We start from the raw sequence: 22,147 nt of genomic DNA, 5'->3' as shown, positions 1-22,147 counted from the left end.
AAATAACCACAGCTACAGCTGCAAAGTGCAGGTGAAAGGGCTGCCAAGTAAACTGCCAGCACTTTTCAGTGCCTTCTTCAACACCCATCCTCAGTTTTAGCTCCATCTCCTGCCCCTGGTCCCAGCAGCAAGGAACAGAGACCAACCCCAAATCCAGTGTTGGGAGTTAAAGGAAACAGCAGTTTGATCAAAACAGTATTTCTCAAAACGAGTCACCCTACTCGAAATCCTGAACAATGTTGTTACATACCTGGAAGCACTCAGAACAGAATGACTTTCAAAACATTAAGAACTAAGAACAGATGAAATAACACTTTAAAGAAGAGACTTTTAATGTAATACTATAACCCATACATGGACTGTTTTTAAAAAAGAAAATTAGAATGCAATGAAACCTTAAAGTGTATTCCACCACGACTTTTACCTAACCATGTTTCCTGTAACATGAAATTTTAGTCAGTACTGATGACGGATGGGCACATAAAGTGAAGAAAGATTAATTTAATGGGATGAAAGGCAGAAGAGGAGAGTATTTCTGAAGATTGTTTCCTCCCACAGTACAAATTTAACAAGTGTTTTCAAGTTTAGTTTAATTAAGCTATAATTACCTTCTGTGGAAGTGTTGGTGAGAAGACTGCTGCACAGCTGGAATAACATAGTAAGTAAATTACTCACCACCCCCAATTAAAAAAAAAAGTCTTTTGAGATGTTTCTACCAATAGCAAGAACATTTTAAGTATTATTAAGCAGTATTTTAGCAGGTTTTTAAAATAGCTGTTACCTGATGGGTAAAAAAAAAAAGCTACAGCAGGACAAGAACCATACATCATCTAACATTGCTAGCATTGCGTTTTCTCTTATTTAAAAGGCTACACTGAACACAGAATACCATGCATATACAGATATTACCAACTATTTTGAAATAACACCGCTCTTCAGTATGAGGGAATTACCAGCTTACCCTAAAAAAGTTTTTCTGCTAGCTAAATAAATGCTATAAAAAAAACAAAAAAAGGGGAATATGTTGGCTTTATCGATACAGATGAAAGTGTGTCAACTATAGCGTTCACTCTGGAATCGTGGAGCATAGTTTCTCGCACTTTCATTCTCCTGTGTTGTAATTAAGTCTATAATAGCTGTCAGTACCGCTGTATCCCTGGATTTAGTATCATTCCAGTCCACGGGATGTGGGTTTTCTATTTTTTCTTGTAGAAGATCATCGAGCTCTTGTCTTAAGTTCTGTAAAGAGTTTGTTGGAATGAAGAAAAAAAACAAAGAAAGAGACAGGCAATTAGAGCAACACACAACGTTACTAGAGTAAGTTCAAATCCCCTGGGCCCTTTGCTCTCCTAACCTTTACACCTGCTGTTCTCCTGTCAGTTCATGTCAACATTGCTATCTTCAGAATCAAAAGCTGCTTCTCAAAAACTAGCAGTTTTACCCTTTGTGACAGATGAACATCTCTGCACGTGATGGCCTTTAACAGCTTATACATCCATTAACTATTTCAGGATTGGAATATTTAGGTTTAAAAAGATATGATTTCTAGGATCTAATACTAAACAGAGCTGTATTCAGCTCCTCCTTCCACTGGAACTTATTACTGCCAGCTGAGGTGCCCCATCCTCGTGTTTCCATACCCACGAGGACATTTCATGGACTGATCAAGTGATCCTACAGCTTTTGCTGTGGAAAACTAGAGATTAAGCTCTTCAAATCTCTCACTGTAAGACATGTTCATAAATCCTTTAAATCCACTCTATGACTCTTCTCTGAAGCTTCTACAGGTTTTCAATATCCCCATGAAATTTTCAGCAGAGGCTGCACTGGCTGAACAAGAACATCACGGCCACATTCCTGATGCCCCAACAGGCACACGGCCTCATTAGTCAGGCTACTGCACCGGAAACAAAAAAATAAACAAACCCGAGAGCCTGCTCCTGAGGCCAAAGATAAGGGAGTACATCACTGTTTACTTCTACCAGCCTACTGTGTAATACAGACTGTTTAGAATGTTATTTTTACCACTATGTTTTAATTTGCATTCATCTACACACCTTCAGATCTCTCGTTTACTTTGTGTACTTGAACCGTTTACTGGCAGTACATTTAAAGCATTATTCCCTCCCTTTAGGGTAAATCAGCAGGTACACAGAAATATCGAATAAAGCTATCTCTAAGAAGAATCAGCATTACAGTAAGTCTTCCATATACATTCTTATCAAACATAGTCACCTTAACTAAGTGTGCTATTCTTGCTGGAGACTGGAAAACAATCCATTCATCCACAGCGATGGTATCCTGATCCTTATCCTTCTGAATGGATATATCTCCTCCGAAGAACAGGAGACAGTATGGAGACACCTCTGTACAATCATACAAGTAAATCTGCAAGATGACAAAAGTGCCCAGTCACCCTCCAGGACATCTTAAGTGACATCAGTAACCCTTAATGAAACTCAGAACAGAATTGCAGAAGATCGTTATTCAGAGCCATGCATAAATTTGCAAGACATATATATGAAGCAACCCACTTGGAAAAGTTACATGAAATCCGATTGAACAGGAGTAAACACAGTCCCAAATACAGTCCTTCACACAAAGTGGTGAAATCAAACCAACTACCCCATAACAATCAGAGAGGGGGCAAAAAAAAGGAAGTTTCATCTTGTTCAGAAGTGTTACACTGGATTGAAATGACAAAGAAGAGTTACACCTGCTATTGCCAGAACCTTAAAAAACCCAACCCCCCGCCCACAAAATCCCGCCCACAAAATCCCAGAAGTCAGTTATTTGTGGAACAATAACCCCATTATCACGAGCATAATCTGATGGCATGTAGAAGCACGGACCCAAGACAGGAAGGCTTCAAAACAAAGGCACTGTTCACATCCCCTTTGAACCTCTATCCAACTTTACTAGAGAGCTGCAAAAACAAATTACACAAATATAAACCCTTCACATACACTGCTAGTTCTCATCTTCAAATGGTACACGAGCCAGTTATAATGGAACTCTGTTTCTTCCACGTTAACTGATTTAGGATGAATATTAACTGTTCCATCTGTCTTGGTGCAAACTTTCACCCTTAAAAGAAAAAAAAGTTTTATTTTAGAATTTAAATAAGTTCTTGAAAGTTCAGCACAATCATGTTCCAAGTTAAAAAAAAAAAAACAATTCTCTCCTAGCGTACTAAAATCTGAGAGTACACGGACGTTGGAAGGAACTTTAACTGCTTTCCCAAAAGATTACAACTGAACCCACGGTATGTATTTTTAGATACATCTCCCTCTACATTCAAGAAGTTTGAATTCCTTGTCAAATTTACCCCTTTAGACTCCGTGATACCCTCCAGTAGGAAAAACAAATGCCATTCTTTTTCCAAATGAAGGACTCTGTTACTGAATTTGGTTACATAGGCCAAGTTTCAAGCAATTTCTTGGAAAAACCACATAAGGAACTTACTTATCTGAATTCCTTTCTCAGCGTTTCACACTGACACTGCTTAACAAGGGACTAGTTATGCCACTGTCAACCAGTCCGGAGCGGGGTACCTCGGGTGTACCACGTGCCTTTGAGCAAATTTGACTCAAGCGGTAACACTGAACTGCTTTGGTTATGCCTACCACCCAAACCCACACTTCCCTTCCAACATGATAATGCTGTCAGGCAATAAAAAGCAGGAAGCAAGCCGAGTATGTACGAAGCACAACTGTTCTCCTCCTTCCCACGTTTCAGAGATGCAATTCTCTGGGTGCGGACCTGCGTGCAGAAGTATTTTGCAGACGGCAGAGTTCAGTGTTTTGAAACAGAAACAGCAGGTAGGAGAGGCCCTTCAGCCAAGGGCTTAGCGTAACAAATCTCTTGCTTAATGGAACACAAAACTGAGCCTTCCTGGGCAGCTGGCTTACACCGAGCTCCACCCTGTGGCAAATGTACAGCAACGCAGTGACCTCCAGCAGGTCTGTAAACCTGTGCAGCCTTTGGGCGACCCCAGCACACCGGGCTGGGTTTAAAAGGGAGCATTAATTGACCAGCAGCATCAGCTATAGATGGGTTTAAATCGCACAATGTAAAGTATAATTTTGACTACCTGTTCTTACTCCTTTCACAGAAATAATCACTTGGGGGTGGTGGTGTTTGCTGTTTTCTAGTTATAGGCATATTAGTTTCATTTGAATTTCATTTTCATTTGAAGTTGATTGAAATGTTCAACCATTCATTCTGCCCTAAATCACATCCAGAAAGAAGGTTATCTATGTTCTGATGTGTGCACTGTTCCTGTGTGTAACAGTTACTAAGAAGAAACAGTCTGATAATATAAGAAGTGATAAATCAACAGACCCGAATTTCTGGCTCTATCATGCCAAGTAATAAGAATGGACAGGTTCCAACTGCTGCTGTAGGCCAAAGGTGCTGGCAGCACTCCTTTAGCAGCAGTGTTACTGATATATTGCAACACTGTTCATGACGTAAGAGCACATGAATTATTTCAGACCACCAGGTATCCAAACCTTAAACAAAATGAAGGTCAACCATCCCATGCTCTCATCGACGCTTCTCAAATGAAGTAACCCACATCCACAACTTGAGCTGGAAGAGATTCATTCATGCACTCAAGCCCTTGCTTCACCTTGTCAAACCACCTAATGTAGAAAACACCTCAAATACAAACTGACATTAAATCAAACCCTTACATTTTTCTCTTTTTGCTGAAGCTTGGCCGGATCTTTGCAACTTTGGGGTATAAGCCAGCACAGATGACCGCTTTCAGCAGCTTCTCATTATCTGCAGAAGACAGCAGAGTAAATAACGCAGCTCTGCAAACTGAGATTTCAGTTATTAGAAATTTTCCACTTCCTTCCACTGTTTACCTGAGTTCGTATTAGATTTGGGATCCTTAGGGTCTCTGCTGTTCACAAATCCAGCTGCCAGGAGATGCTCAGCAAACTGTCCTTTCATGTTATGCAGCATCTAGGAAACAACAAAAATTGGCCCAGAGTGATCCTGTGACAAAAGGCCCCTTCTCCCCACAGACATGATCCTCCCTTTTAAATTGTCAGGATACTACCTGGAGAGTATTTGAAGACAGGAAATACTCCCAGCAATAGTCCTTCTCCGTTCTGAAACCACGACGCCGAGTCTCTTCCCAGCCCTAAAAATTAAAACCGTAGTTCAAAGGCATTGGTAAGTGAACACATACTAAAAAATTAAGGATAGCAAAAACTGGAGGTCAACAATTAACGTAATTACATTTTTCTCTACAAGACAGAAAGTAAATCCTTTGACTTCTTTATGTATATGTGGCACAGGGTAGAAAAAAACAACTTCACATTTCAAATCAAAAACTTCCTTCTGCCATGGTGAGGAGTGAAATCTAGCTGAGTTCACCAGACCTTCATTTGTTATTAACAGCTTTTGGTGGAAACTGCATTTCAGGGCATTTATTTCCTCCTCACCCCAACACTACACAGTTAAATCTCTAGCACTTTTGAAGTCAGCTTCAGCCTCCTGTGGAGGCCAGGAGGACTAGAATGAATGACTTCAGCAAGGTAACTATTAACATTTTGTTTCCTCTGTCTCTTTCACAGACTTACTCAGAAGAAATCAGGTTATTGAGTCTGAAGACAATATTTCTCAATACTAGAAGGGTGAAAATGGATTTGGTTTTACGTTTCTGGAGAAGCCAAGAAAGAAATACTACAGAGCATAAACCAATCAGGTTTTTTCTTTAGGATAAACCATATTACCCAAATTAAACTTCCAGAAGAAAACCCCACAACATTAAAACATGCTCACCGTGAAAGCATTCACCACAGTCAGGTGATCGCTTTTAGTGTTCTTTGACAGTTCCTTTCTTCTTGCATCTGCTACTTTCTCTTTGCCCTAAGAATAATTAGAACCTATAAAATATTCATGACTGACATGACAATTCTCTTTTCCTAATTAAAGTACATATATACAGCAATACTTTGTATACAACATACATGAAAATTAAAGCTACTTCCAATATTCTGTAGGCAAAGACAATACTTCATAGCATGTGAAAGCAATCTTTTACTAATAACAATGTAATGAACATGCAAATAAGATTACAGTGGTTCTAAACTATAACATCTCAGTAAGTCCCGATATCCTTCTGAGATTCTTAAAATCGTATATGCAATCCTCCTCTTAGAAACTTTACCAGAGGAATGACAAAAGGGTCTTTGAAGCTGAGGCTAGCTGCAATTGTGAGCACTGGATCCAAGCAACAGAATAAAGCTCCGAAGAGGATCATTTTTCCAATATGTGGTTCAACCGGTAACCGTGCTAAATGGACACCCAGTGGAGTCAGTTCTTCCTGTCTGTCCAAAGCATTCTGTCAGAAAAAGGAGGAAAAACAGAAAGAATAAACACAGTATTTGAAATGGGGAGGATTTCCTTGAAATGGCCACTAGCATACCAAGAGAACAAAGGAAAGTGTATGGGCCGGAGCAGGCAGCTGGCTGAGATCAGGCAAGTTATGGAGAAACTGTTCAATTCGATCTGAGGAATCAGCAGCTGCCTTCAACTGTGTTACAAGTGGTTTACTAGGGCTCAGTGTCTTTCTGGACAAAAGTATGAAGAATTATTAACACTTGAGTGTCTTCCTATTCTCCTCATCAAGCTTATTTTTAGACTGTTATCTCACCCTCAGTAACACCTGTCTTTATTTACTCTACCCTTTGCTACTATACAGCACTGCCACAGAACACCAAGCATAGAGCTGAACTTTATCTAAGCCTCTACAGGATCATGCCATCAGTCTAAATACTGCCCTTCATCTAAATCAGATGTTTCCACTTATTGCTACAACTGATTTATACAAATAACATCAGGGCAAGAAGTCAGTGGCACAAATACGTCATCAGTCTCTCCTTCCCCAGATCCAAAGGGGCAATGATATACAAGAACTTTATCTGCCCACAGAAAAAGTATCTCAAACTCTTCACTGACCCGCCTGGCGTAGGAAGGCTGGTGGATGCAGCTGTGAGCAGGGTGGTACAGAAGCAGTCAGTTAAATCAGTATCTGTAGGGAACTTAAATGCAAAGTGCATGTACATGTTTTGAGTGATTTAAAGAGTTCCTCAGGAACTATTTAAGCAGCTCATAAACACCATGTGTTATGTGAAATTATTTTCTCTGGCCAGTGTGGATATATGAAGGGTCTGCACAACACGAGAAGATGTCACAAGTGTCAAGACCTGTAAAATCAGAACTGCTGGATAACAGACAGTGCAGTCACATCTTTCTGAACAGATTTTTCCTCACATGTACATTATGTGATACTTTACCAGCTCCATCAGGTGATTTATGGCCAACATTACAGCATCACGAGATGGGGGATCCATTAGTTTGCTCAGAAAATAAGCAATTCCACCAAGCTTTAGAATCTGAAAAACAAACAACAAAAACCTATCGCAACTGGAGAAAGATAGCTACTTAAAATTAGCAGTGACCACACTAATTAAAAAAAGTGTGAATAACTCACAGCTTGAGTTAAAGTCTCACTCATTAAGAACTAAGGACAAAAATAAAAATGCATTAATGATGAAATCTGAAACATAAGGCTCTACCCTTCATGCAGTATGCATACACAGTATTCCTTATGCATACAGAAGGAATTCAATGCAAACTGCCAAAAAGGAAACTCACATCAGGTCTAAAGCTATTTTTAGTGAAATTCTTTGAAGACAACACATCCCTTGATTCACTGGCATTCTCACTGAAGCTTCTCAGGGTGAATGATATTCGGGTGGAAAGGGAGGGAAGCACAATCCAAATTTTTGTTAAGAGACTTCAGCTTTTTCTTACAGCAGACAACCTTATTTTTCCTGGGCTTGATGCATCTAGAGACAAGTACGCATTTTGCAAAAAGTTGCTGCAATTCTTAGCTAAATATATTGTGCTCCTGGTGTAACGGAATTTTGACTCGAAGACAACCCTAGGATCACAGTTGCATTAACTTAATCTCTCAACCTCTTATTCCAGTGGAAACATAGATAATAAATAGGTCTGAAGATCCGTATGTTTACCTTGATCTGTAAACAGAGTTCTTCCAAGGGTGTCCTCAGGATCTCTGGTAACTGATAGTCATCTAGAAGGCTAGCACGTAGTCCATTGTATAGATGATAACAGTGGCCTGGCTGAACTCTGGAATTATTTAAACAAACAATTGTAATTTTTTTTCCTATGACGTTGTGACGTTATGACTGTATGTATTTATAAACAGCTTGTAAAAGCCATTTCAGCCTTCTGAAACACAAACCCCTCAAGAGGAGGAAGGCATGCAGAACACAGAAACCTCCTATCAACTCCTCAAAAGGAGTTACAAGAGGCCAGAGAAGAAATGTAAGCCTGAACAAGAAAGAAAATATTCCACAAGGTATTTTGAGAGGGAGAGACAATTTTGGAAAAAATTGGTATATAGCTAAGTGCTATTAATTTGTGGGCAATTTTCACTTTAATGTATTATAGCCTCGTAAGTCAGGTGTGAAGGCAAATACTACCAACAAAAATTAAAAAGAAAATGCAGGATGACTTCTTCCAGCAGAAGGAGGGAAACTCTCGAGTTAAATGCAGCAGGAGTTGACTCAGTTTCCTAGAAAGACAAAGCAGCCATTCTTCCCACAAGAACAAGAGACATTGTGCCAGCTCTGCTCCTGAACACAGGAATGACAAAGGTAGGATCTTCAGCACACAAGCACTTCAAGACTGACAGAAATTTGACAACACAAAACTTTTCCAGCAATCCCCTTTATTCTTACCTTCCTGCTCGACCTTTCCTCTGCTTGGCATTAGCTTTACTAACCCACTCTGCTGCCATTGTGCTAATGTTGTTCTGTGTGTCAAAGTGAGTCTCTTTTATTTTTCCACCGTCTATAACGAACACGACGTCATCTATTGTAATGCTGTTTAAAACAAGAGGAAAAAAACCTGCAACTCTTCATCTTTGCCAGCTTGACCTAGGATTTGAAAGGGGTTTAAGCCTCTCTAACCCCTGCCAAACTGTGAGCCAACAAAAAATAATCTGTGTTTGGAATTTACTCAAGAATTATGTTACTAAGCAGTTCAAGAAAGAGCTTGATTTATCCTCCCAGGTCTGGCAAAGGTCACCACGTGAGGTTATGAAGTGTGCAGAGAGGACAGGCAGCTCAGATTTATCATGTACAACAAAGGCGAGTCATTACAGTGACATCCATGCTTTAACTGTTTAAAACAATTGAAGGAAGAGTCCTGTTTAGTCTATGAACATTTCTAAAGATAGTGTTATAAATGAATGGTACAAACAAACGTATTTTTGGAAACATTAAACAGGTTTATACTTTAAATCATCACTTTCTTTTAGTTTGTTAAACGTATAGCTTTTTTTTGTGTTTGTTTCCCCCGCTCTGTATAGCTAGCCATTTACCTAGTCTCTGCAATGTTGGTAGCAATCACGATTTTCCTTACTCCTGGTGGGGTCTTCTTAAAAACCTGTAATTATCCACGGCCCATTTATATGTTTGCCAAAACCAAACATATGCTTAATAATACTTTTTTTTTGTAATTGTGAAATATTACAATAAAAGAAAAGCATACCTGAGTCTGGTTAACAGTAGGCATCAATGAATGTAAAGGTATGATAATAAACCTATCTGAAAATTAAAAAATCAGTAAAAGATACTGTGTAAGCACAGAAACTTTAATTTTACAGGAAAAATCAACTATGTGGAATAGAGAAGATACGGTGCAACTAAGTCTGCTCTTTCTTATTCTGAATTCACAGGTATATGTATCATAATGACAAATTCTAAAGTAAAAAGGTATAAAGGAATTTTTTTTATTATGCTATGACAACTTGACAAGTTTAAGAAAATATATGAAGTTATATACAGTAAATCATATTCCATTTTTAAATTCTGAAATTATTTAATAATTGCTCAGGTTTATTAAACTGACACTCTCCTCAATCTTTCAATAAACTGAAGTTCTTTATCTCCAGAATGCACACGACATGAACTGTAAAACAACTGTTTGAATAGCCAAGAGCAGTTAGACAAGTTAGATGAAAATACAAGTTATGCAAACAGGACAAATTAAAGTGTACCAGATAGGCAGAGAGTATTTTAGCATCCCATTAAAAAAGCTTCTAGGAATAAACAGATTTAAAAGAACTATCAGCAAAGCAGTAGACAGAAGCTGCTGAAGAATCAAGGAAAGAGGAAATGAACACAGAATGAAGGAGTTTAGTTTCGGATGGAAGTTATCATAGCTACAAGAAAGGTCAAAAGGGAAAAGGTGCAGGTCAAGATTCTTTTTCAGATTGTTCACTTCTACACTGAGGAAAATAAGTTATTACTGTTAGCAGACAGAAGGTACCATAGAAATGCAAAAAATGCTGAACACACCGCGATCACTTTGAGATACAAGAAAAAAAAAATAAATCCAGTGCAATAGCAGCCATCGCATGCAAAAATTAGGAGTTTGCCATGAATGCTACTGCTACAATTCCCATGTAGAATTTTGGTTTTACCTGACTTAAACATGACTTGTGACATCAAGAGGTCATGCAAAGTGCTAATGTTGTCCCAGCCTGGAAGAAACACGAGAATTGCACCATCCTAAATGTAAAAGAAGGAGTGAAGGGAAAAGAGGTTAGAGCAAATCACACGCTATGCAAACAACCAGCTACTGGCACGCTAACGCCTGCGTGTTGGATATGTGATACTTGAAGCCCCATTGACTCAAATTTGGAACAACATTTAAGACTGTTTTTTGTAAAAGAGTTAGCTACATGTGTTTATCTAAATAAAACTTGATTTTAAACACTTTTCCCCTGTTGTGTTTTAAACAGTCAAGTCAACACTACAAGAATTTGAGCTGCAAATAAAACAGGAACTAGTGTATAATTTTCAACACAGGAAGAACAAAATAAGAAACAGCAGCTCATCATTATCATCCACAGCTTAAATGATCGATCAACTGATATATTAAATTAGTTGATATTTTTAATAATCACAATTGTCTTTAAGGAATCAGCCAAGGTGTCAGCTCTTCCACAGATGTTTTTGAACACAAATATATAACTTCAGGTTATGACAACCTACAAACACTTTACCTATGGTAACAGACGTTACTCTTACGTCACATTCATCACTGCTTCAGGCACAGGATCCTTCTGACATTAACATTCTGCTAACATTATTACTAAATAACAAGGTGAAGCACATTTGGAGATAACACATCTGTATTGACTACTCATCTTGACAAACCGAAAGCTCCTAGCTGTGTGTTTGGTAAATGTGACTAGACTTTTGTTAGGCTGTACAAACATTCAGCCTTCAGAGCATCTAAGTCATATTTAGATGTCAGGCAGAAAAACCATTAAAGCCAACTGCCCCGTGCAGGGGCAGTGAACATCAACTCTACATATGGCTCTTGCCCCCTCCCTCCCACTGCTGAGGAAATAAGAACAGAGGTTTAGTCATAGACTAAAGTGGTTTTCAGACAGTCTTCTACAGCTGTTGTCACAAAATGCAACTTTTACTACAGGCTACAAAGAATACTACCTTCGACACACACAGTGTCACAGAAAGAACTAAAAGTTTAATTTGCAATTCTAGTACTTTCCATCGAATAACTAAGGTGTATAATTAATTTGAAAGCCTATTTAAAAGCTCATCTAGAAGAAAAAAAAATGCAGCGATCTGAATCAAAATGGCACCCAAACCCTCAGGTATCTATCCCATTTTATTAATGAGACAGTAAAAGAATCTAGGCTCTCTTTTTCCCCTTGCTCAGAAGGGACATAAATGAGCATATCACTGTAACTGTAAGTTTTCCAAGTTTCTTATGTATGTAGCTCTCACTAACACCCCCAACCCCTATTCAAGAAAATGCCTGGATGTGGGCTCCCCTTTAATATGGATTCTGTGCCATCATTTCAATAAACGCTGTAACTAAGCACATTCTAAATTCAGGGCTTAAATAGTAATTAGGTATTTAAAGCTGTTAGATTACTTCTCAGAAGAGAAAAAAAAAAAATTCTTCTTCTTTATATCTGTAAAAGCCAAAAAAACTATCAGCTTAACCAACTAGTGGCAACAGCCACTGACAACAACTCAGCCATTAAAAGGTGATGATAGGAAAGAGAAGCATACCTCTTCTTCCAAAACGATGTGTCTGATAAGTGCTGCTATAAGGTCAAGGTCGACCTTGTCATCGTCCATCATTTCCAAGGCGTCTATAGTACCTGCTGAATACCTACAGGCATTGACAGCGTGTGATTAGTAACTTGTCAACACACACATCACGTGCTCACGTCTCTGCTGTGAGGCTCTGCAGTCACGCACCTGTGTAACCCAGGACCGACCAACCCCTTTGTCTGTTCAATGACTGCACCTCCAGCACACTCTCGAGACTTAGTTTAGTGTGATCAGTGCCAGTTTACAACAGCAAGCTTAAGAATGACCATGTTAGGACTGAACTGCACTTGGCACACCCATGTGAGCTCTCTGCTCCTCAGGGATTAGGTAGGACCTAAACAAACTGAGCTGACCCTTCCAATTAGCTGGCTCTCAGCGGTGCAGGAGGCACCCAGCCCTCTGACGTCAAAGCTCCCACTGTGGAAGAACTGCCAACTGGTACAAAAGAGGTGGTGGGAAAGGGAAGGAGGGGTACAAATGGGATGAGCAAAGCATGGGCTACAGCAGACACAGCACTGAGGACTTTTCCCTTAGAAAAGGGAGATAAAACTCAGTCAACTACCATTATTGTTACCAAGCTGGATATATAGTCAGTCCCAAAATGCAGATGACAAATAAGACAGGAGAAAAACAGGAAGATGCTGTTCTGAAATAAATCAGCCAGGCTATCCAATTAACCATCTTATCCAGATTACCAGCATAGTCAAATACTGGCAATCAAAAGAATGGTTTTAAGTGGACAATCTCTACTAGGTGCTCAAGAGGCAAAATTGTCCAGCTTGGTTTAAAACTGCTCTAGAAGAATAATAAAATATTCTGAGAAAAAGAGTGTGGTGTGTTTTTTTCAATAGCAAGTGACTCGACAACTCTGAGTTCTCTTAGAGTTTGCAGATGCAAAGGAAGTGAGTGCTCTGTGATGACTGTAAAGCACTTCAGTGGTTGCCAGTCAAGTGTACTGGCACTTCCACCGTTACTGTTTTCCACAGCAGGGACTATCACATCATTAATAAAAGCACAGTAACAGAATACAGCACTAATTTATGTTTCTCAGTTAACAAGCGTCCAAAAACTTAACACAAAAGACCAACTTGAGAACAACCTGCCCCGCAGCTGCCTCAAATAGTCTGGCCACCGTTCCCTGTAGATTTCCTCTTTTTCTTCTTTTTCTGGTCTGCTTACATGCCCTTGCATGAAGCCTTTCTTCCACCGTGGTCGACGGTCTGTGCTTTCTGGAGTATACCTTTCAATTTAAGTAACAAACGTCATTAAACTTTGAAACTCAAGCCAGCTGCACAGTACTTTTTCAACCTACGGAAAATATGCCACGCTTTAGCTGTTCCATGTAAATAAGATTCTTAAGTTTCTCTTCTGAATGAAATCTTACTTATAAAAACTGGTACTATCTCTAGTAAACACGAAAAGGAAAAAAAACCAGCTCTGAACAAAGACTAGTCCGGTTTAGTACCCTGAAAATTCACCGTATCGGAAGACAGACAAGGGTTTTTTTTTCCTCCTCAAGCCAACACTTTCAGGTAGCTGGGTGCCATTTTTAATTACTGTAAGAGCTACTGCACTTCCCTTGGAAGGATTTCCATTGAAAGACATGGCTAATTCTTCCACAGGTTTATACCAAGATACTATTTGGAAAGACATACTAAGCAAAAACCCCCAATATACTCTCCATAATGGTGTCCAGAAAATACACTTACCTCAACTTCTCAATTACATCTTCAAGAAGATACTCCACCACAGGGAAAGTGAACCCAGGTATGTGAATCATCGGGCAATTATCTGTCGAGGAAGGCATGGCTCAGTTTTTAAACAGCAAATAAAACACCATAATGAAATAAGAGGAAATAAACATTCTTCACTCTTCCTGCAACAGAGTTGCCAAGTCTATAGGGTTTTTCTGTCTATTTTGATAATTCTCAAGGAAGACATCAAATTCAATTCCAAATAACTGCGAAACAACAAGAAGCATAGGTAGCAAGCAGTATATTGTTCTCCAGCATGTTCATCTGGTTCCAGCTACAGGATAAAGCTGGAAGACTGAAGAGCTAAAGGCTTCAATCTGGTTGCCCACTGACACCAAGACTTCTATAATATGGTAAATATTAGTAAATATTTAATATGAAAACACTCTGGAGATACTGTTTCCACAATTTGTCTGAAAAGTAAATACAGAAGCAACACATGCACATGATGAGATAAAACTAAGGGAATCAGCATCTCCAGCAGCTGGCAGCTATTTGTAGAATTAAAGTCATTACCTCTTTTGATGAAAATCAATCCTAAAATTTAAGAACTGTATTATACTGTAGAAGCCTAAATTGCTTAAGAGGAAAATTCGCAAGAAGTGTATTTCACCTACCAAAATAATCCGAAAACTTTTCTGCATTTAAAGTAGCACTCATTAGTATTACTTTCAGATCCAAACGAATATTCAAAAGGTCTTTAATAATGCTCATTAAAACATCTGACTGAAGATTTCTTTCATGAATTTCATCAAGGACTACGTGACTAATGCTGGACAAGTGCCTAAAACAGAGGATCAGGAAGTTAAACATTTGTTTTGAGCAAAATTAAAAAACCCAGAGCTGAGACTGTTAGAAACAGCTCAGTAGTCAAGTCATTTCATAATTGTATCCTGTTTCTTATTAAATAATAAAACTTACTTATCTGACTGGAGCCACTGTAGGACAATTCCTGTGGTACAGTATAAAATTGAACCTTGTCTCCTTGGTAACCGACTGAAAGAGATAGATTAAGAATTCCTCAGTTCTCTTCTGTATTTTACAAAGTGCTTTCAAAGCTTAAAATCAAAATGCAGACAGCCATTACAGACATTATGAAGTAAGCTTCGTTCTCCAACTTGCTCACTTCCAGTTCAACTGGAGGAACAAGGCATCAGGCCACAGTTGCAGTATTTTTGTTGATGAGGAATGAACTGCAGACATCGTTTTCCACCACTTGCACATTTATCTGCTGACCCTAAATTCTTGCAGCTATCTAAGCTCAGCATAGACCACAGCTAAATACATATAGAGCAGTATAACATTCTTGATTAAATAGTAAAGAAAAATATAAATGAGATTCTATAAACTCAAATTTAGATGAGGAAGGGACTAAGCTATCATCTCTCACCAGCAGTTTTTCTTCAGTGATAACAGAGTCCATAATTTGCTGGTAACATTTCAAGTATTTTTTAAAATTTCAGATGACTCCAAATGTAACACCTTTGCTCTATGGCACTAGGTCCACAAATCTTGTCAATGCACCTATTACCTGAGTGCAGTGGGATTACTCAAGTGTAGCAAATACATAGTTTTCCACAGAAATATGGCTTACAGCATTCTATCCTTTAGCATTCCCATTTTTCCTTGAAATGCATGGATTAGGAACATCTGTTTTAGTTCTATCTATAGCAGAACCTTTCAGAAGAGCTGAAAAAAGGACCTACTAGAGAAAGTACACTTGGTGCTAGCCACTGTTACACACTGCAAAAAATATAATAATAATAATATTAGAACTTTTTGCTAAATTTCAAAAACCTTCTTCCCTGTACCAGATACTCACATGAACGCCTCTTGGAAAAAATAGCAGAATGAAAGCAGCCATCTATGTTAAGAACTACTTTTCACATTTTCTTGCCTCTGTAACAATAGATACTACTGCCCGTGAATGCACAAAAACTGCAAAGGGAACCTCTCTTACCTCTGTAGACGAATTTGATATCCTGTACTCTTGCCATTACCACATGCTTCTGCCCTTTCAGCAGCAACTCTCTCAGCCACCTTAAAAAAATAAAATCAAAATGGTGCATTAAGGAAAACTTTCCAAAAAATCCCACAAGGCTGTTCTATGATGTAGCTACTCACCAGCAGGAAAAACTTAGAACCAAGATGATAAACAACAAAGAAACACCCTGAAAAATCGTTTTTTCACCTCCACTGACAACAGTGTTTCCCGTCAGTAACCCAGGAAATATTTTAAAGGAAGACAACCATTTAGGCATTAGCAAAACACTCACCCTTTCAGACGGGCAAGCTTTTCCTCACGGGAAGTAAGGTTCTATAACTGTTTGACACTTAACTATCAAGAAGAGTAATTACTGTGCACTTAAAAGCCAAATGCTTTCTGGCTCATTAATACACCTCTAAAGGGCCTGACACCACATTAGCGTTTACCTTAATTCACATTTGCACTGCCCAAATCCATTAAAATCACAGATATAAACCATGATTAAATTCAGGGAAGGTCTATTAAAGACCAAAACTTACAAAATATCAAATTAGTGTATACCAACAAAACTATTTGCAATAGAATCTAAGACGACTGGAAAGGAACTCACAAAAAAGCCACCTTTACTGTCCCCTGCAGGCTGAAAGCTTCTGTTGAGCTTTAAATTTAGTAGGAGCAGATGTGATGGCAGAGCAGTTTCCTTTAGAGGTGTGCCGTGCCTATCTGGTTGTTTGGAATCTTGACTTCAAATAATCTAGCAAACTGTACGCTCAGTTCATAAGCCTGCCCGTGGATCCTAGGCCCAGCAAGAAGTATATTTTCATTCAATGATTCCATGTAAGGCAGTAATTTTTCCTCAGATTTATTGGGAAAAAAATAATCACAAGAAATAAGTTACTCAGTTTGTCAAAGTGGCACTTACAGAGATAGCACTGATCCTCCTGGGCTGGGTACAAACAATCCTGCACGTAGACCCCTTCCCTCGCTCTATGTAATCATCCAGGATGAACTGTGTCACTTGCGTTGTCTTCCCACAACCAGTTTCACCGCTTATCACAGTTACTCGATTATTGTTTATAAGGTTTACAAGCTCCTGGTTCCAAACAAAGAGAAAACATTTATTGTATTATTGTTCAAAATAGATTTTAGAAGGATTGACAATTGTCCACTACTGTGCAGTGCACTTAGAAGAAAGTGTCACAGCAAATAAAGAAACAGATACTCATCTGCTTCTCCTAATAATAATTTTAAAAGAAAGTTTAGCTTAAACCACACAGAAGTAATTTCTGCACATTTACACTTCACATGTGTAAAGTTTAAAGCATATAAAATCTGAATAGTAGTTTTAAATACTTAAGATCCTGTATGAAAACAACATAAAAGAACTAAAATAAAAGCCTAGAACACACTTTCCCTCCTACTTGCCTTCTGTATATCTCTGGTGACTGAAAACAAGCCTTTTCCCTGTTGGACTCCAAGGCTGCACTAACTGAGGATTTGCAGTGTAATATTTTAACATTTTTTTATGCTGACAGGAACAGATTTCTTACGCTCCCAGCCTCCACTCCCAATCCAAAGGATTGTAAAGGGCAGTGCTTGTTTTTTAAAATAGTTATACTAACAGGAAGGAACCTGCTATGACAAATACATTAGCTTTAGAAAGGAAGCTCCCTAATCATTCACTGAACCTGCAAAAGAAAACATAACAGAATATCCAATTTCTCTTTCATACAGGCAACACCAAATGAAGAATTAACATCAGTTAATACACTAATAACCCTTCCTATCACTGCCATTATACTTTACTGGGAAACTAATGGCAGTAAGAGCCAGCAGTGCAGCTGTTAAGTCTGTGATTAAAAAAAGGTTTAAATCAGCATTATATTCCATTCTAAATTGGGTAAATGTTCAGCAAATGGCCACAGGTTTATATATATAAGAAAAAAGCAAGCATGACAATTTACAGTGGTGAATTACAAAATCCAAGTAACTAGGAATGTTCTAGAAGTTTAACTGGCAGAGAAAGAGAAGACCTACACTTTTAAAAAGAAGCACTTAAATGTATCTCCCATTCAATACCATTTCCATGAATAATGCTGCCCCAACCACTGCTGCTGCCCACCAATACAACCATATATGGCCCCAGAGTAACTTCAGCCACGCGCCTTCATAAAAGGCAACAAAGGTTTCCTGTTAGTCCCACAACTGTTTTCTTCTATTTTACAACACAAACTCATTATTCTTTCAAATCAAATACACATTTACCTGTCTCATCCCATATGAAGGGAGTTTCTCTCGGAATCTCTGGGGAAAAAGAAAACAACAGCGCATATCTTTAAACCTCTTTTCAACACTGAAGTAATGCACCAGATTTCATCCGTGATGGAGGGTAAACTGAAATAATGGGCCACACTGTTTGGCTAATAGTTATATAAACACAGGCCCACTAGAAATAAATTTAATCCCATGCACATTTTCAGTTTCATTACATTTTACAAAATTATTTAAACCCAACAGTTCAGCACACGAAGAGGTACACACACACAAACTGCAAGAGCAGGGCCTTGAATCAAAGGGAGAACCGCCTGTTCATGGTAAAACTGTTTTATCTGACAAATGTATGTATGGCTACAAGAACAACATAAACTACTTTAAGAAGCAATTCCTTCAGAGCCCATTTTTGTGCTGTCAGTTTTAGACATAAACGGAGGGATGCAATTCATTAAACAACAGACAGAAAACGCCACCCATCCAACCAATGCATAAGCTTAAAATTGGAGATTTTATGCAATCAGAAATTGTCACTGAAAGCCTGGTTTTTAATTGCCGTCCTACCAACAGATATGCGTTTTGCATATTCAAAAGACAATTTTTAGCCAAAGCACCATCATGACAACCTCTTAGTAAATAAATTGCAAGAAGTCATGTTTTCAGGTTAGTTTAATTAAAAAAACCCCAAAACAAACACCACAAACAAAAGCTTTATACTTAACACATAGAAAAGCACCTGCATTTCCATATATCTAGGATCAGATTTCTTCTTTCTTAAGTCTTCTTTAAGTTGCTCATCTAAATCAGTATCCTGCTCATTTTTTTCAAAGAGATATTCCACATCCCGATCAAGAAATGTTTTTTCCAATACTGGTCTCTGTCTTACAGGAGCTTTTTCAGCATCTGGTTTCACTTTTGCAGGCTGTTCTGGAGGTCTGAAATAAGTGCAGGGAACAGAAACTTCAAAGATTATCCAAGATGTGCTCGGCCACCGTGAAGAGTTCACTGAACTGATCCAGGCAAACCCTCTATCTGGTTTTGAGACATGACACTCACGAGTTGCCTGAGCATCAACCAGTGGGCAAATTAAAGTGTGCAAATTACCAGCCATCAAAAATTTTACATCAGTATCTATAAGTGTAACATGTTCTTCTGTATCAGATAAAAGTAACCAACAGAACATCTCCAGAGAATTACTGCATCACCCACCATCACAACCACTGCCCTGGAGCCGGATCATTCAGAGACCCCAACACCCCATTTCAGTGGGCCTGGAGTGACACATGCGGCTGCCCATCTTGCTGCTATTATTTAAAACCCTTTCAGTGTCAAGAATGGACCCTATTTCACAGAGGCCAAGAAAACATTCTAAGACTGGACAATAACTGAAAACCAAAGGCAAATGCCACTCTGGAAGAGTAATTCCAGAGGCGAGGGGAGCGTAAAAATTCCACGTATCTTCTCCAGTAGGCGTGGAGATCAGTTACAGGATTTTATGATTTTAATGCTCCGAACTCAACAATAACCTGGCAGAGTTTTACAGCAGCGGTTACAACCGGTTCAGTATGACACCACAGGTGGAAAAACCTGAGTGTATGCGTCGACCTCATTCACTTGCTAAATGCAGATATTTTCTGATCTCTCTTCCTGCCAGTTTGTGGGAAGTCTGTTTAACTTAAACAAAAGCATTATTAATAGTTTCTCTTTACCCTTCTTCATCCCCAGACCACCAGGACATGGCTTCTTGTTCTTTTTCATTTTTAGTTTGGACAGTATTCAACAGCTGCACAATCTGCTCTTCCCTGCGTTCATCCATACGCACAACAGCTCTCTAATAATAAAAAAAAAAAAATCCATTTTTATCAATATGCACTCAGCGTATCTAGAGAGATGACATTAACACTTAAATATCAAATCAGCGAGACTCTTTGGCACGACCAGAAACTTCTGAGTCGCTCCTTACGAGTCATTTCCCCGCACAGACACAATCACAGAACGTTTAAGAACCGTCCCCATCTCTGAGATAAGGCGCCGCGGCCCTCGCGGCCCGGCGAAACGGGCAGTGCGGAGGGGAGCGGGCCGGGGCTGGCGGGGCGCGGAGAGTCCGGCCTCTTCTGGCCACCCCGGCTGCTGCCGCGCCCGAAATTAAAGGGCTCGACCAGGCCAGAGGCCGCCCCGCGGCCCGGCGCCCCGCGGCCCCTCTCCCCACGGCCGGCGGCGGGGGCAGGGCAGCGCGCAGGCTGCTCCCGGCCCCGGAGAGGCTCCTGGCCCCGCGGAGGGCCCCGGCCCCGAGGAGTCCCGGCGGGGCAGGGCCCGCGGCCGCCCCCCACCTGCTGCCGGTCGGTCTCCTTGCTCTTCTGGCCCTGCTTCCGCGCGTACCACAGCCCGATCTCGCGGCCCTTGAGGTGGCTGGGGTGGCGCCCGCGCCCGCCGCCGCGGCCCCCGTGTCCCCCCGCGGAGGAGGCGGCGGCGGGGGAGGAGGAGCCGCCATCGCCGCCGCGGCCGCGGCCCCAGTCCCGGCGGTGCTCGTAGCTCATGGCCGCCCGGCACCGGCCGCCCGCGCCCGCCTCGTCCGCCGCATCGCTTCCGGCCCCGCCTCCGCATCGCTTCCGGCCCCGCCCACTTCCGCCCCGCCGCCCGCGGCCGCGGGTTCGCGTCCCGCCGCCGCCGCCCCAGCCCCGGGGCGAGGCGCGACGCGGTTCGGGAGAGCGAGGGGCTCACCGCAGCGCGGCCCGAAGCTCCTCGTGCGGGGACGGCTCCTCCCGCTTCCCTTTCCACATCGAACCGTGGCTTCCCTTCCCGGGGCTGCAGAGATTTGAAGGGAACGCCAAACGTTGGTCCCCACCGCTGCGCCTGAGGTTCCCGCCTTTCCTTTAGAAAGACAATAACTGATTTAAGTAGCAACCGGTTCTGGCCCTGCTGGCTGCCTGCTGCTGTGTGTGTACACCTTGTCCGAGTTCTCTGGAGTTTAACACTCCTTTTAACTTGGACAAGGCTATTCACAGAATTATTACTTTTTCAACAATTAATGTTCTTTTTGTTTCACTGAATACCATTGTGCAGCGACAAATCCTTCTTCATTCTCATTATTCTTTCACCTTTTCTTCTTTGTTGGTATGATTTACGTTAGTTTAAAAATGACTAGCGTTCAGCTCTCTGAAATACCGTGTTACGCACGGATTTTAAAACTTCTGTTGGGTAAAGGACTGCTGCTTTCAAAGGAAATAATTTTCTCTTTTTTTTTCTCTGCCTACAGTTTACCTACACTTAGTCCAACAACTCCCAGCAGTTGATTATGTAAAGAAATAACAAGTGCTCGAGGTAAAGATCTCTATGTTCTTTTTTTCTTTTCCCCTCACAAGATGTTTTATGCATTCAAGCAGCCACTTGTCTTGCTGCTAGGCTTACCCTTTTCCACGCTAATTTCCATGCCCTTAGAACATGCAGACCACAATCCCAATGCCTTGCCAGAGCTATTTCTGTAGCCTTTCACTCAAAGACTCCAGAGGTGAGGGACCTGAAGGGCCGGGCAGGCACCGGAGCCCATCTCGGTGATGGTGGCAGGTGGCTGACGGGGCCGTCCCTCCAAGGACACTGCAGGGCGCTGGGGACGCGACCCGCCGTGCGCCGCAGCGTCCTGCACAGACCCGACTCGCCCAGAGAGTGCCGACACCGCACGGCACCACGGCACGGGCCTGCACAGAGGGGCTGTGCAAGAAACATCATGTGGCTGTTTTTTAGTTACACTCCATTTCAGGTACAAGGAAATCTGAGAGAAGCTTGGGTTTTAGTTTGAATAGAGACAAGTAAGGAATAGAGAGAAACATCTCTTGAGTCATCAGCACAGTGAGTAGCTGAACTGTGGGAGAGGTTACCCAGAGAAAAGAGGGAAAAGGAAAGGACCAAGAACAGGCAGTACAAGGACT

General features: G+C 40.6%; 1 protein-coding gene across 3 annotated transcripts; it reads right to left on the bottom strand.

Annotated features, from left to right (window-relative positions):
* Positions 1-308: 308 nt before the first annotated feature.
* Positions 309-20,793, bottom strand: DHX36 (DEAH-box helicase 36). Of its 3 annotated transcripts, none has more exons than XM_074912137.1 (25): positions 20,552-20,793; positions 19,931-20,052; positions 18,958-19,204; positions 18,216-18,254; positions 16,873-17,043; positions 15,924-16,003; positions 14,885-14,959; positions 14,581-14,747; positions 13,919-14,000; positions 13,309-13,449; positions 12,165-12,267; positions 10,538-10,625; positions 9,604-9,659; positions 9,434-9,498; positions 8,790-8,933; positions 8,058-8,175; positions 7,317-7,415; positions 6,188-6,361; positions 5,800-5,886; positions 5,072-5,155; positions 4,875-4,974; positions 4,698-4,788; positions 2,967-3,087; positions 2,236-2,388; positions 309-1,239 (listed from the first exon to the last, which is right to left on the bottom strand). In XM_074912137.1, exons 1-25 carry the CDS (start codon positions 20,756-20,758, stop codon positions 1,054-1,056), a joined length of 3,000 nt encoding a protein of 999 aa, XP_074768238.1. In that variant the 5' UTR covers positions 20,759-20,793; the 3' UTR covers positions 309-1,053. The 3 variants fall into 3 exon arrangements, with proteins under 3 accessions (XP_074768238.1, XP_074768240.1, XP_074768239.1); XM_074912139.1 differs by having other exon boundaries at positions 9,604-9,620; positions 10,541-10,625; XM_074912138.1 differs by having other exon boundaries at positions 18,958-19,156.
* Between the last annotated feature and the right edge of the window lie 1,354 nt (positions 20,794-22,147).

This window comes from Athene noctua, chromosome 8 (genome assembly GCF_965140245.1).
Source record: "Athene noctua chromosome 8, bAthNoc1.hap1.1, whole genome shotgun sequence".
Lineage (NCBI taxonomy): Eukaryota > Metazoa > Chordata > Aves > Strigiformes > Strigidae > Athene > Athene noctua.
This window is presented reverse-complemented; position numbering and strand designations above follow the sequence as displayed.

Bases quoted from the DNA above. Each gene is read 5' to 3' on its own strand.
- DHX36 (XM_074912137.1), bottom strand. From the start codon at position 20,758: ATGAGCTACGAGCACCGCCGGGACTGGGGCCGCGGCCGCGGCGGCGAT. The intron at 14,960-15,923 runs GTAAGAGAGGTT...TATCTCTTTCAG, and splicing joins TATCAAATTCGTCTACAGAG to TCGGTTACCAAGGAGACAAG. The intron at 2,389-2,966 runs GTATGTGAAGGG...GTCATCTTGCAG, and splicing joins TGAAGATGAGAACTAGCAGT to ATTTACTTGTATGATTGTAC.